The sequence below is a fragment of the Mchenga conophoros genome, linkage group LG9 (assembly GCF_057382185.1).
Source record: "Mchenga conophoros isolate Kocher_MC1m ecotype Shallow Benthic linkage group LG9, M_conophoros_male_GT1.1, whole genome shotgun sequence".
Lineage (NCBI taxonomy): Eukaryota > Metazoa > Chordata > Actinopteri > Cichliformes > Cichlidae > Mchenga > Mchenga conophoros.
The window spans coordinates 1,607,916-1,624,389 of record NC_140534.1 but is presented as its reverse complement, the minus strand read 5'-3'; the positions used below and the strand labels follow the sequence as shown (position 1 = coordinate 1,624,389).

Genomic DNA, 16,474 nt, shown 5'->3' with positions numbered 1-16,474 from the left:
ATTACGTCGTTGAAGAGAAATTGTTCGAGTCGTGTTTCCGAAGTAACAAAGAGGCGACGGGTGGCCTGGATTGCAGCCATTCAAAGACCAAATATAACGTCCCAGAACACTCCAGCTCACAGGTTAGTCTGCTCCAAGCATTTACACAAAGGTCAGTCTGCTGTTGTAGTTAATGCGTCATTTTTCTTAACATAATTAGTGATATAGGTTACAAGCAAGTCTGGCGCTGAACAGAAATTGTCGCGCTATGCTCCTTTGTTTATTGTGCATAAATAGTGAATTGTCCTGACACAATATTGCATTTCGCTTCTGTTATTATGGTACATTGACAAAAACATATACTTTTATTCACAGGATAAAACAGTTGTTTTGTATCACTAATTGCCCAGTACGATTACAGCATACAATATTATCGTCACTGCTACATTTCTGTGATGCTACCAGAAATTATTTCCACTACTAATTAATTACCGTTGATCTCAAAGGTCCTATTAATAAACGGTTAAGGAATGTGTATTTATGAAGACGATTTGTGAGACTGGTAAACTTATGATATGTACGATGGTCTTTACTTTCTACACGGTGCATTTCAAGGTCCTGCACCCATCCGTCGGTAAACTGTACCTGGGCTTGTTGCAGTGACCGGAAGTTACTAAACTTCATGAGTGTGTGCACTCACTCCAAGAACCGTATAATTATAAATATGAGCGTGGTGAAGTTGGGCAGCACGCTGACGTCTTTTGTCCCTCTGTGTGCTCGTAAGGATCTAACACTTTCACTCCTTTGATTTTTATCCTCGTATCTTTTCTTTGACTTTTCATCAAGTCTGTCTTTGTACGGACCGGCATTGTACACGTTTTGTACATAACATTTTGGGGGGCAAAGAAAGAGCAAGAATTTATTGGAACCGAAGAATGAACGTTTTGCGGTGCTGCAAATGCTTGCGTTGCAAGACAAGACAATAAGACAAGATGGCGCCGAGTATGGCAGCCTCGTCGCGAGCTCCCCCAAGCAACGGCTTTCTTCTGTGTTTAATTTTACTTTTCCTTTATTTTTTCACGAGCAGCACTTGTCTCCTTGTGTACGACCGACAAACCTTACTGGACATAAAAGACGGTCTTTCTTATAACTTTCCGGAGTTCAAGTTTTGCAACACGGACGCTCCGTTTGCAGACCCCCCATTCATCTCACCTGAGACGCCTTTGTTCTCTGGCCCTGGAGGCCGCAAACGCCGACGCAGAGGGAGAAGATCTGGCGTTCTGGTTCGACTGAGACGGCGCACTTACAGACCACCGTTACCCAGTTTATTACTGGCTAATGTGCAGTCTCTGGAGAACAAGCTGTGCGAGCTTCGGGCACGGATCTCATTCCAGCGAGAGATGCGGGACTGCTGCGTGATCTGCCTCACAGAAACCTGGCCATCGGACAAAGTACCGGACTCCGCAATACAACTACCGGGGTTCTCTGTGCACCGCGCGGACAGGTCACAGGATCTTACTGGGAAAAGCAGAGGCGGTGGTGTGTGTTTCATGATCAACAACAGCTGGTGTGATTATGCGAACGTGCACCCGGTCAAATCCTTCTGCTCACCGGACCTGGAGTACCTGATGATTAAGTGCCGGCCATTCTGGCTACCGAGGGAATTTACAGCAGTGATTATTACGGCTGTTTACATTCCCCCACAAGCCGACACTGACGAGCACTCAGGGAACTGTACAGCGCGATCAGCAGTGAGGAAACCGCACACCCAGAGGCGGTGTTTATCACGACCGGGGACTTTAATAAGGGAAACCTGAAGAAAGTCTCACCAAAACTCCATCAACACATCCTTTTCAACACACGTGGAAACCGGCTACTCGACCACTGTTACACCTCTTTCCGGGATGCGTACAAAGCCCTCCCCCGCGCCCCATTCGGCCAATCAGATCACTGCTCCATCCTGCTCCTGCCCGCCTACAGGCAGAAGCTGAAACAGGAAGCTCCAACCCGGAGGGCGGTGCACTGTTGGACGGACCAATCGGAGTCTGCGCTGCGGGACTGTTTTGATCACGCGGACTGGGAAATGTTTCACGTGGCTGCTAGGGACATTGATGAGTACACAGACTCAGTCTGTGGATTTATCAGGAAATGCGTGGAAGATGTCGTCCCATCCAGAACAGTCAAATCCTTCCCAAATCAAAAACCCTGGATTAACGGAGATGTTCGCGCGGCACGGAACACCGCCTTTGCCTCCGCGAACACATCGGACTACAAACACGCACATTACCAACTCCGGAAGACGATCAAAGCAGCCAAACGTGAGTACAGAGACAGGGTGGAGCAACAGTTTGACAACCCTCGGAGTATGTGGCAGGGACTAAACACGATCACAGACTTTAGAGGGAAAACCAGCACACCGCAGACCACGGCCTCTCTGTGTGAGGATCTAAACGTATTCTACGCTAGATTCGACACAGCGAACACCATGAGACCGGACAGTGTGCGCACCGCGGATGACGTCAGTGCGCACACTGTGTCTGAGGAGGATGTGCGGAAGTGCTTCAGGAAGGTGAACGCACGCAAAGCTACTGGTCCGGACGGGATTCCCGGCCGCGTCCTCAAGTCATGCGCGGCTCAGCTGGCTGGAGTGTTCACGCACATCTTCAACCTTTCCCTCTCTCTGTCTGTAGTCCCAGCCTGCTTCAAAATGGCCACCATCGTCCCTGTACCCAAATCCTCCACCATCTCCTCATTGAACGACTGGCGACCTGTAGCCCTGACCCCCATCGTAAGCAAATGCTTCGAGAAGCTGGTCAGGGACTTCATCTGCTCTGCACTACCCGACTCACTGGACCCTCTACAGTTCGCATACCGCCACAACAGGTCCACTGATGATGCCATAGCCCTGACACTACACACTGCCCTGTCACACCTGGAGAAGAGAGACACGTATGTGAGGATGCTGTTTGTAGATTACAGCTCAGCATTCAATACCATCGTTCCCTCGAAGCTGGACAGGAAACTGCAGGATCTAGGACTGAGCAGCTCCCTCTGCAGCTGGATCCTTAGCTTCCTGTCTGACAGACGCCAAGTGGTCAGACTGGGCAGCATCACCTCATCCCCCATCACACTGAACACTGGTGCTCCACAGGGGTGTGTACTGAGCCCTCTCCTGTACTCACTCTACACCTACGACTGCACAGCCACTAACAGCTCCAACATCATTGTGAAGTTTGCGGACGACACTACAGTGGTGGGTCTTATCACCAATGGTGATGAGACGGCTTACAGGGAGGAGGTCAGCGCCCTGACCCACTGGTGTCAAGACAACCATCTCACCCTCAACGTCGCAAAGACAAAGGAGTTGATAGTGGACTTCCGGAGGTGCAGAGAAGTACACACCCCCATCACCATCAACGGCGCTGCTGTGGAGAGAGTGAGCAGCTTCCGGTTCCTTGGAATACATGTCATGTTTCTCAGGTCTTTGTCTGAATTTCTACGAACATTATTGCTAAGGATTGTCTTATTGCATTGGAGTCACACTGGGTTAAATATGTACACTTGGGTTTTAAGGGGTATTTATTATTTTCTTCTTTTTTTTGGGTTGTATGGAAGCCCCAAACGCAATTTCATTGTTCTTGACAATGACAATAAATAAATAAATACTAAATACTAAATACATCTGGCTGAGGATCTTACGTGGTCAGGACACATAAACAAAACAGTGAAGAAGGCGCAGCAGCGCCTCTTCTTTCTCAGGAGACTGAAAAGATTCGGCATAAGCCCCCGCATCCTCAGGACCTTCTATCACTGTGCCATTGAGAGCATCCTCACTGGATGCATCACCACCTGGTATGGCAACAGCACCGCCTACAACTGCAAAGCTCTCCAGAGAGTAGTGCGGTGCTCTGAACGGATAATTGGAGGTGAGCTTCCCTCCCTCCAAGACATCTACAGGAAGCGGTGCCTGAGGAAAGCGGGGAGGATCATCAAGGACTCCAGTCACCCCAGCCATAAACTGTTCAGACTGCTTCCATCAGGAAGGAGGTTCTGCAGCATCCGGTCCCGTACCAGCAGACTGAGAGACAGCTTCTTCCACCAGGCCATCAGACTGCTGAACACGTCATAGATACCTCAGCTTCACTACTGGAACTTTAACATTATGCACTCCACACTGTATATAAATGCCACTTGTTTTGCACATATTCAACTCTGTATATTTTATATATTTTATTATTATTATTATTTTTTTACTATTTAATTTGTAAAAATGTGTACACACACACACACACACACACACACACACACAGGAAAATATTTAGTATACACATCCAGAAATGCATACACTATTATATATTGTACATATATTTATTAGTTTCAGGTTGGCCATTCTTGTATTTTGCTCGTTTGTGTTGTTGTGTTTGCACATCTCTGTTGCTTGTGGGGCTCGCACACAAGAATTTCACTCGCATGTGCTGTGCCAGTGTGCCTGCACATGTGATGTGACAATAAAAGTGATTTGATTTGATTTGCATGCAATGCGCGAAAGTCACGTGGTCTGTCAATCTCTATTAGACCCTGACACAAGACAGAGGTTATATTGAATAGATGGAACAACTTACTTATAGCGTTACAAACATTACCTACGGTAGTTAACGTTCTATTTTGAGTTTCCTTTACGGTAATTCAACACACACTCACAACTTGACCCATGACACCTTAATGACTCCCATGATGAGAGGGTGGGTCAACAACTCTCAGGATTTTCTCCTAGGTGAAAACTCCACTACGCCATTTATTCTCTTTTGCTTATCCTCATCATGACCGCAGAGGAGGAGGAGTCTATCCCAGTTACCATAGGGCGAAAGGAAGGGTACACCTTACACAGGTCACCAGTATGTCGCAGAGCTAACACAGAGAACCAAACAACCATTCAGACTGTGGGCAATTTAGAATTGGACTGGTAATCTGGCATAACGGGCCAATGGACCGGCCTGAAGAGCTGTTGCACCAGCTGTACGAACACTGACAGCAGCCCATTCTTTCATTTAGACACTGTACTACCCAATCAAATCTCTTAATGCGATCAGCCCCTCCCCTACCTTCATTGTGACCTCACACAGCTGGTACAAGACGTGAGGAAGAGACAATATGTAGATGGTATGATAAGCTATGTACATTAGACTATACGGCAAGATTTAAGAAAGGGCACTAACTCACGTACACACGAAGAAACTTCATCAATTGGTTTAAGTCTAAATAAGGGAACCGAGTCAGTCAGTGGTACCAAGTCTCATGTTGTGGTGGTGACGGTCCAAGAAATGTGACTGGTGCAAAACCAAGCTTTTACCTACTGCAGAAACTGTCAGAAGCTGACACCGTGTGGATGCAAACCTGAATCTGTGGTCTTACCTGCACAGAAATGTGCATGTGCAATATTTGAGACCAGACACATTTCTGCAATTACACAGATTTGGGGGTTTAAATTAACCCTTTAAGACCTACCATAGAGCCAAGTCCGCCAGAGCTTATATTATATTTTTACATGTTGTGGAGCCATTTTTGGGAGCATTTCAAGTTGCTATACATCAATACAACCATTATAGCCCAAATTCTAATAATATGTCTGCATTAAGTCCATAGTAACTACAGAAATTGCAAAAAAGTGCAATAAACTACAAAGAATTTGAAAATCGTCTTTTGTTTTTTTAAACATATATTTCTAGTTAGAGAAATTTAAGAGGCTCATCCCTCAAAACTGCAAATACAAAAAAGTTGCACAAACTAGTTTCCCACCACAGGAAATTTATTTTAAGTGTCTTCATAGTTTTATTTTTGAAATACACCAATTTTCATATACTGCAGGAAAAACGAAAAAACAATCCTATGATGCAAATTTGCAAAAAAAAGTAGCATATGCATCAAAATAAACTATTTCCAGCAGTGCAATATGAGTCCTCAGCATCCCAGAAATGACACAAAGTCATAAAGTCAAACATAACTTTTAAAAAGACCAGCATAGGCTCATGAGGGCCCTGATGGTAAAAAACTACATTCCCGCGAAAATGACGTCACTTCCGGTTTCGGGCAGGTCATGGTGGACATGCAAAAGTTCGCGCTGACGTCTATTCCAACGTAGGAAGTGTTATGAACAGCTGATCGGATCGGCAAAGCGTGTTTCTGGAATATTATGTTTTTGTTGCTGCAAGTGCTTTTTATGCAGTTTTTGCAAAGCTTTATGTGGAAGGAAACTGTGACCGAGGACAAGCTGATGGCATAAGATGTAAGTACAACTCCTCTGGTTTCATATGCAAAAAAGATTATTGCGCTAGCTTAAGTGGTTGCAGAGCTACCGGGATTTTAAAAAAGTTACGCAAAACGGAGCGTGCCCGCTCCGACCGGCTTTAAAGGGTTAAACAGACGAGCTTTTTATTTTGTGTATTAGATACACCCTTGCTCTGCTCAACCTCCACAGAGAAAATGACAAAGTCAGTATGAGAAGAGGGACACCTCAGTGTCAACCATGTTCATTTTATTTTGTGAAACATACTGGGACTAATTCCAAAGTATGACTGGGAAGTGAGTGAGCAATTTAAAAATGTAAGTGGCTAATCGGATTTTTCAAATTAATGGTTCCAGAGAGACAAATATTTCTGGTGCTTGAATCCACTTTTGAAAGGATGTAGAGTTATCCGCAGCAGGAACAACAGGCACTTTAAGATCCTTCCTAATATCTTTTCTTCTTGCCACTGTATTCAAAAAACCTGAATCCTACTGACCAGCAAAGGAAAAACAAACAAAGAAACAGCTTACTTTTAAAGAGGTGATCTTATGATCAATTGCGATCAAGTGCATCCAAGTGTATTACAGTACCTAGCTGCTACTTAACCACTCAATTCCTATGGAAGCAGTAAGGGTGTGCTTAGTTTTTGACAGGCCTGCTTCTATGTATATTTTATGTTAAATAAATGTCATGTACTGTCGTTCATCAGTCTATAAAGCATTTCTAGCAGAAAAGCACTGAATAAGAGCCGGTCCTTATCTAGACTGTATTTAGCTCATTAGCCTGCTGCTAAGGACCAGATTATGTTAATTATGTGCAAAAGAGAAAGTTGTTTTTTTTAGTTGTTAGTTTAATTAGTTCATGTGGTTATCAATCTGAACTTAGTTTATCTGATAATTTACCTTTTTTTTTTTGTTTTTAAAAAGGAGGGGAAAAAGTAATATTTACAAATGTAAGTTGAAGATGCTCGTGTGAATTCCCGTCACACCAACCTGATTTAGAATGCAGAGTGAGAACAAACAACGTCAAGTTCAAAAGAGGAAAGATAAAAGTGGGATCTACCTGGGATCTTACCGAGGAGAGAACTGGAGTCTTTGCTGAAAGCAACGGCAACTGTGGGGTCAAAACTGGGCTGGCCATCACCAGCTGGCAGCTCAGGTCGGGTGTAGTCGCGACTCTTATCATTGTTGTACTTCACATTCAGGTTGACCAGCTTGGAGAAGTCAATACGGAGTGTGCAACAGGAATTGTAGATGTTCTGGCCATCCAGTGCCTAGGAGGAGGAAAATGACATCTGTGCTCAAGAACTGAAAAGGTCGTTACACCATTTGTATTATTGATGGTAGCAGCACGACGCCGCTTCGCTGAGTCTGGCACATTGACCATTTAACCATTAGCCATATTTTATGATTAACGTAGCTGCTACTGGACTGTGGTTAGATAAAAGATGAACAGCAGACTGAATACTGAGCCATGACAGAACAGATTACAAATCCATGATCATGCTGGCTGTGGGGGAACTGTAGATTCAATTCAATTAAATTTTATTTATATAATCACAACAACAGTAGACCCTATGATAATACATACAGAGAAAAACCCAACAATCATATGACCCCCTATGAGCAAGCACTTTGGCAACAGTGGGAAGGAAAAACTCCCTTTTAACAGGAAGAAACCTCCAGCAGAACCAGGCTCAGGGAGGGGCGGGGCCATCTGCTGTGATTGGTTGGGGTGAGAGAAGGAAGACAGGATAAAGACATGCTGTGGAAGAGAGACATTAAGATAAGATGGGGCCTGATTATTAGATGAACTCTGCAGAGTCCAGAGCATGGATAACTAATGCAGGCAGAGCAGCCTGAGCTTTCAGGCCTGAGGACCAGAGGTGACGGCCTGAAAAACTGCAGACTGAGGGAAGCTGAAAGCAGATGTGGACAACACAGTAAAAAGTAACTTTTCTACTTTCACAGTAACTTACAATCTTTTTGACAGTAAGCGCTCAGGTTTTTATATGATAAAATAAAAAAAATCTGAAACTTAAACACTTATTTTGTTAAATATAACTTATAAATGGGAATATTGGATGAAAATTAACAGGCCAAGTTTTTCAAGATAAGACTTCATCACCTTTACTTATATTGTTGCAGGATTGGGGGGGTGTCAAAAATGATATAGAGTATTTTCCTAAGACTCATATAGAGTTTGAAAATCTAGTACTGGGACAATCCTATTAGACATGCAAGAAAACATGACCATACCAGTTTGGCCTGCTGTGCACTGACAGGATCGCTGAACTGCAGAAGAGCCTGGAACTGATTGTTCTTGGTGAACGTGATTATCTTCATGACTGTGCCAAACTTGGAGAAAATCTGTCAAGACAAAGAAACTGGAGGTTTCTTGTTCAGCCACAAGCAGCAAATACTCTTTGTTAACTGCTGCCTACCTGTTGCAGTACGTCCAGCGTTACAGGGTAGAACATGTTATCAATAATGATGCGCAGCACAGGACTGGAAACTGCAGCCAGGACCTCCTGTACCTCGGACCCTGGTGACTGGGCTGCTGACACTGCTTGCAGCACGGCCTGGGTCCGCTATACCCGAACACAAGCACAGCACACAGCTATTAATGTAGATGGCAAATATCAAACAGGCACCTTCTACGGCTGTTGTTTTTTTTGTAATGATTCCAGATATTTCCAAGCATTTAATGCAGCCAAATAACAGCATGCATTTGCAATCAAGCAGTGATGAGGCACACGAGTTGAAAGCACGTTTTAAAAACATGAAGCTGTGCAACAACTAACATATCAGTCTGTTAGTTTCCACTAACCTGATTAGCAGCATCAGTTTTGAGTTCTTTGTGATTGGAGTACTGAATAAACACTTGGATGTTACGGATAAGGGGAGTTACTTTGGAGTAGTAGTTAACCATAGTGACAGCTGCCTCCTCTGTCCCCATCTCCAAAAACGCCTGAACGTTAGAAGAGAAGGCAAAAGAAGAAAGAAAGAAAAAGCTGAATTTGTTGACTCACTCTTACTTGGTTATTTTAATAATGAAATTCAACATGTTGCAGTTCGACTGCGTTTGGAACAATTGTCAGATGCATTTACAGGCTGGTGTCTAAGAATGGCTTGTCCTGTGTGAATTTATCTGCGCTTTCAAATTGAGCCTAACAACTGTTTTGGATGAAATTATACAAATGCTAAACAGCCTGATTCACTTACCTGATTCTTTCCCTTCAGTGTGAGAATATTGGTTACTTTGCCAAAGGGGAGGCCGAGGGCAATGACCTCAGTCTCTGAGGCCTCGTTTGGCAGCTTCCTAATGTGGATCACACGAGACGGCAGGGCCTCCTCCACCCTTAGCTTCTTACTATCACTGCCATTGGGAGCCCCATCTAAGATTTCAGGAGAAATGCTGATTAACTGAAAGGTGCACTACAATGACACACTGGGATCTTAAAGGTAAAGCTCGTGATTTTCTGCTACTGTCAACAAATGTCGAGAATTAGAAACAATGAGGCAAACTTAAAAAAAACAAACAGAACATTTCCTGCATCAGCAAGTATGCTAGGATCCACACAGCACTGTGACGATTACAATGCGCTAATTTTTTGTGATGGATTTAATTGTGGAGACAAAACTGCAATGCAGTGAGTGAAAAGGATTATCCAACGAGTTGTTCAAGAACCAAGGAGGAAGTGTGGAGAGCGACAGGAATCAGCAGGTACAACTGTTTCAAAGAAGACCCAACTGAAAAATCTATGGAAGCTAAAGCTCAGAGTTCCTAGAAGGGGCCAACAGATCCTTCAGTTTAAGACTGTCCGTGTGGAAGACTGGGCCAAAATCACTCGTGTAACTAGTTTCTCCATACAGGAGCCATCTTGAGTATTAAATAGCATTAAATACATTTCAGTAAGCCTGTTCAATAACTTTTTCCCAGTTCAAATGTTCCAAGACAGGACTGGAGCTGTTCCAGAGACTGAAAGTGTGGCTGCGTACAGCGAGGAAAAGAACAGTTGAGCTTGTGTCCAGATAGATCCTTGTGAAACAAGGAAACTCCATCAGAGTATCGAAAGCTGGCATACAGGGAAGTTCAACTGCACAAGGAAGCTGGCAGATATGCTTAGGCCGTGTCACAAAGTCAACAGGGGCGGTGTGGGAAGTGGAAGAACATCAGAAAAACCTTCATGCATGGAATGATAACATTTAAACAGAGAGGAGGGATATCCTCCATGTCTGTTCCAGCCACTGGCTATGGTGTGTAGGTGCCCTCCTACTAAGGAGCGTGATGTTACCCACCAAACAGCTCTCTCCACCTAAACTCATGCAGCCTACTTCACCTAATCCTTAGGTCTGCTGTATCGACTGGCTGCATGCAAATTCCATCAATCCCCTCAGAGTTCATGGGCGGTTGGAACGAACTCACCACTGTTACTGCTCATGCCAGAGTTGGAATTGTTGTACATACTCAGCTCATCCGATCCTCTCTGTGGAAGGAAAAGAAAACAGCATCAGGCACTGCTGAGAAAAAGACTTTCCTGACAGGCCCTTGAAGACAAAACATCACACTAATGGTTTCGCTCCTCTGCCTGTGTCAGTTTAAATTGCTAAAAGTAAGATGTAGGGATGTGTCATCTCACCCTGAGCTATACAAGGTCTCTGAAGGCCTGCTGGCACTGCCAGGCACCCTCTGCTCTTAAACCCTGACTGATGGGGTGGCAACCAACATAGCTAGGGACCCATCTCACACACAACTTTCTAATAGTTTCATATCCCACCTCCTTGTGGAGGTGTCGCCGAATTTGAACTGTTTGTTCTTCTGTCACTTGCAGGCTCAGCTACAGAAACATGGTACAGATAAATTCAAAGGGGAAAAGTAGCCCGAGTAAGGCCAAAATGGTGAGCACACAAGTGTCACAGCCAACAGGGTAGGAGTAATGGGTCTTCTAACAGCTGGAAGCCCACTGGTCTTTGCCTCAGACACTGAAATACTGATGAGATAAACTCATTTCCCAGGAGCACACTATCAGAACAATCTGGCAGTTCAGCCTTTACACACCTTAATGTACCTGGCACTCAACAAATAAGATTAGCTGCCCGGAGCAGCTAAACGCATTCACGAGCAAACAAGTGTGAAATGTGGAGTAACTTTTCCACATGCATATTTACTGGAGCAATATAAGGAATATAAGGTTTCAGGTTCACCCATTCTTATCCTCAGTCTGAATAAACACACTGACACAATAACTGGGAGGCACATGTCAGATTAAAACACGGATGTTTTCAAGTGGAACTTGTTTAATAGTCAAAGCACATGAATCCATCTGTTAACCGATAGCAAATAAGTCACACACATATTTTTCTTTCTTGCAACACATTAGAGCTTCAGATATGATTATTCAGAATTTAAATAGAAAACAACATTAACACTTATTCATGTTTATGAATGGACTCCATCATTCCCTGAATTAAACATCATCTACAGGTTGTGGATGATTAGTGGTTAGTTCAATACTGCAGGATAAAAGTTCTATTCCTAAGAAAATGTAATATTAAGCTCAAACAGCATGCTCTTAGGAAACAGTATACATACAACAGTCATTACTAATGCAGCTTCTTCCTTGCCATAAGGGGTCACCACAGCAAGTAGCGTCACCTCTTTGATTGGGCAGTTTAACACCAGATGCCCTGCCTGAGTTTGAACCAACAACCTTTCACTTGTCAAGCAAACTTATTAACCACTACACCTTGGAGCTACGCTAATGCAGCACACACACAGACAAAAACAAACAAAAGACCACCTGCTTTATTTTTGGTGGTCTCCAAGTTTTATATACCCCCATCTAGGAATTGGAACCGAGAGCCGGTTCTTGTAGAGAACAGGAGTCTGTTTCTACCTGTTAATTACTCCCAGGAGGATTAAGTAAAGTGCTGCGTTACTTGTTTTCAGTTCAGTTTATTTATACAGCACTAGAGCTGGCCGATATATCAAAAATTTATCGTTACCGAAATTTATGACTCTCATCGACGTCATTTTGCCCATGTCGGTAAATTCGGTATTTAAAAAAAAAAAGAATGTGCAGGTTGGCGTTGTTCATGTCCCTTTAAGACTCTACTACCTGTAACAAGACGAGACACGGGTGAACAAATGGAGGACGATTTAAATGTTGAAGCAGCAGCGACGGAGGTAGAGCTGGTGGAGGAGGAAGAGGAGACGCTTGTTAACAAAAAAATGTTCAAGCCCTGCCTAATTTTAACTATCAGTGTTCTATTGAAGTTTTTTGCAAACAGCACTATTTAATGTTTTTGTTTAAGAGTTTGTAGTTTTCACTAGTCACATGGCAGTGCTTAGTATTTATTATAGTTTTTTCTGTGTTCAATTGACATTTGTGTTTGTGACATTATTTGTTTACAAGTTATAGTACCTCAAGGCCTTAGCAGAGATAGGCCTTTGTCCATGATGGCATTACATTTGCACAATCATTGTTTACTTTGTGAATAGCCAATGTGAAACATATTTATTATTAAACTATTTTGTTTACAAGGGATACACATTTTTTAGAGAGCATGGTTACATATTGTATCCTACACTTTTTATTTTGTTCAGTTAATAAATCTTAACCACTAAAAGTGCTTACTACTATTGTCTTCATTTATTTTCAGTGACATTTTACAGTCCTTTAAAGTGGTAATAATATAATTGCAATGAATAGGTCTAGGGGGAATAATATTATCAAAATAACTGGAGGAACTATGCTGCCTGCCACAGCCCCATCAAATGAAAAAAAAAAAAAAAACGTTTGTTTTTTTGGCACTTGGGGTGGTTATCGTCCATTTATCGTTATCGAGGTTAACTGCTCAATTTATCGTGATATTGATTTTAGGCCATATCGCCCAGCCCTATACAGCACCAAATCACAACAGCAGTCGCCTCAAAGTGCTTTATATTGTAAGATAGACCCTACAGTAATGCACACAGAGAGAAACCCAACAATCATATGACCCTCTATGAGCAAGCGCTTTGGTGACAGCGGGAAGGGAAAAGTGTTCTGCATGTTTAAGTATGCACACATGTAAAGAAACTCACCTTTACACCAACTGCAACATCACTGATGCTGAAAGAAATAATTTTGTTTTCACAATTAAGGGATTTAAAACATCAGAACAACATAAAACAGAAACATACAAAACAGCACTAGATATGAGTAGATGTCAGCGTATTCTCATGACACTCCAGTCCATAACACATAGAACCAAAGCTGCTTCTTAACTCCACACTGTGCACGGACTGAATACATGGACCCTTTATGAATGTTATTACAGCCGCTTATACATGCAGTCTATTTCCTTTTCTGTGCTGATAAGTAAATAGCTTTGCCAAACGTGTATTCTACGCCTACATGACCTACTGCCTTTCCATCCACCCGCCTCCCCATGAGCTCACTTATGATTCATAACATCTTTAATTAACGTTCACGTTATTCTCGCTTCGACCCCAATGAACAGATACTATAAATGACACACTGTAGTACACTTGTAATACTAGTAACTCAACTCAACGTGATACGTCAAGTTTAAGTTTGATATCAACAGGAGGCATAGCTTAACTGTTTCTATGCTTTAACCGTAAAACTCCACAAAATAGGATGTTTTTAATCGGAAGTTAGGAATACTGATTTAAAGTAAGGGCACGTTTCACTCTCTTTACCTTTTACATACACTGGTTATTTAAACGCAGTCAGGTGCTACACAAAGGAGCAGTGGTAGTGTAGCATGTAGTTAGCATAACGGTTTGCTAAACTTTATTAGCCGAGCCGGTAGCAAGCTACTGTCAAGTACAACTTAGGAAAAAAAAGAAGCATTTTTCCCTGAAAGCGTCGCTTTATATGAGAGGCTTTTAAATAACAACTAGAACAGTTCATAAGAAAAACAGCGACTCGGTGCTAAGTTAGAAAAGCATGCTAACATTAAGCCGTTCCTAAATAGCAAAGAAAAATGCGGCGCTATGGAAACCCGCTAACACAACATTCCCATTTCCCCCGTAGCTCTCTCATAAAATGACGTTATCACATAGTTACAGCTCTGCTGCCGTAATATGTGTGAAATGCCGTGTAGTTAGCTTCACTGATTTAATATTACCCGTCCATTTCTGTAATAATCTCGGCGCCTCCGTGTTTGCTCCTGTTTTTCTCCCGTTTATTCCGACACTGCACACAAGCTACCATGCAAGTGAAATCAAAATGGAGGCGCTGTGGCCCGAGTCGGTGACGCAAACACCCGAGAAGTGCCGAAACTGTGAACGCGCCGCTTCGCTGCAGAGCTCCGTTCACTCCAATGGACCGTTTGTAGTTAGCAACATACGTTCTAATTAGGGATGGGTATTGATAAGATTTTAACGATTCCGATTCCATTTTCGATTCTGTTTAACGATTCGATTCTTTATCGATTCTTATTTGTAAAAAGGAGAACACTAACGTCGATTAGCTCAGAACTTTGTTTTATATCTTCTCTTTGAACAAGATAGAAATTTAGGAGTAATTTAGGAGTATGGCCTTAGAAACCCAACAGTGAGATCTTAAGAGATCCAGCCTACAGCTCTTCAATGGGGTGTCACAGGGTCCCCAGGAAAAAAAATTGTAAATGTAAAATAATAAAATAAATATTCTTCTGTAGCAATAACAAAGTATAACATAAATTATTCTGTAGCAATTACACAAGAATATCCAGAAATGTCCCTGCCTACAATTAAACACATTCACTTACCAAAGTGAAATCGGGGACATCTGCTGTGGCAAATGGGTGCAAGCCTTTGACCACAAACTGAGTCACTGCTCGGTGACATTCGTCTATCCTGGCCTGAAAGGAGACGCTACCGGTAGAGTGCAGCGAGAACTGCCAGCATCTGAGCCAGACTCTGTCTGTCTCATCATGGTCACTAAATGCACAGTAATGGCAGGTTTGTAATAAGGCAGATCGCACTAACATAATATGGACTGTTAGTTGATTATTTACCTGCTGCATTAACGGGAGAGGACGTGCAAACGTTACCGCTGCTGCTGGGTTGAGATTCACGAGTCGAGCGGAATTAAAAACACGACATTCATTTAAGGTCATCGCGTGTTTTGTGAGCAAATGCTTTTGCATATTCGTAGTGTTTCCTCCCTTAAATGAAATATCTACTTTGCAAGTATTCCAAGTTGTCCTGTTGTCATCCGTTCTCGTAAAGTATAACCAAACTTTTGAGCGTTTGAGCCGCTTAGGCGCCATGTTTCCTGCCAGGTAAATGACGCTCCGCAACGTGGTGACGTCATTTGGGGCGACTGGAGTCGATAAGAGAATCGTTTGCAAAAATGGCAAACGATTCCAAGGAATTGAAACAGTGGGAACCGGTTCTCAACAAGAACCGGGTTTCGATACCCATCCCTAGTTCTAATGACATATTATCATTATCATTATTATTATTATTATTGTTGTTGTTGTTGTTGTTGTTATTATTATTATTATTACGTTGACAAACACAGGGGTTTGGGATTAACCTTTAAAAGGCAGGATATTATTCGCACTTCTAAATTACCTTGTGCATTATATTACTGGATTATCCAGAGATGTTAGATGTGGAAAACACATAATATCAACCACAAATAACTGATGACTTATAAACTGCTTGTTCAAAAGGCCGCAAAGTTGGACATTTTGTTGGGTTGCAGGCCAGTCTGTGTAGTTTCTAAGGGCCACAACCACAGGGGGAGGGGGGAGCAGGAACATGACTTTCTGTGTTCAACACACTGTGGTTTTAGTACTTGAACATATAAATTAACATTACATTTAAGCCCTTGTCAGATAAACCTCTTCACATGAGAAGATTTGAAATCCTAAGAATCTGCAGACTTTGCAGTACTTCTGAGGGTTGGAAAACTAACCTCTGGTTAATCTACACAGAGGTTGGGCAAGATTGAAACAGTGCCATCATAACATCTCAATGTTTTGATTACCCTAAAGTTGCATAAATGCCTCTTAAAGAATACTAGGAGTGGTGCTCAAAATGAAAATACAGAAAACTGGACATGGAAAAAGTGTACAGGATAAAAGTGTGTGTAGTTTATTGAATCATTCTGAATAAAGTGGACAGTTTCTTACATCAAAGTTGTGTTTGAGCATATTTAGAGACTTAGACTTAGAGCTTTTTATTGTCATTGTGCAGTTTCTTGCA

General features: G+C 42.6%; 1 protein-coding gene across 7 annotated transcripts in view; it reads right to left on the bottom strand.

Annotated features, from left to right (window-relative positions):
• Positions 1 to 14,553, bottom strand: part of LOC146566583 (polypyrimidine tract-binding protein 2-like) — a 37,432-nt gene extending 22,879 nt beyond the window's left edge. The window contains exons 1-9 of one of the 7 annotated variants that reach the window (XM_085286145.1): positions 14,404 to 14,540; positions 13,352 to 13,379; positions 12,384 to 12,457; positions 10,691 to 10,751; positions 9,487 to 9,659; positions 9,092 to 9,232; positions 8,706 to 8,852; positions 8,521 to 8,631; positions 7,325 to 7,535 (exon numbers count right to left, since the gene is read on the bottom strand). In XM_085286145.1, the coding sequence (XP_085142271.1) occupies positions 7,325 to 7,535; positions 8,521 to 8,631; positions 8,706 to 8,852; positions 9,092 to 9,232; positions 9,487 to 9,659; positions 10,691 to 10,730 (823 nt within the window). In that variant the 5' untranslated portion in view covers positions 10,731 to 10,751; positions 12,384 to 12,457; positions 13,352 to 13,379; positions 14,404 to 14,540. The other 6 variants (XR_014893797.1, XM_085286140.1, XM_085286141.1 and 3 more) reach the window with 6 other exon arrangements.
• Between the last annotated feature and the right edge of the window lie 1,921 nt (positions 14,554 to 16,474).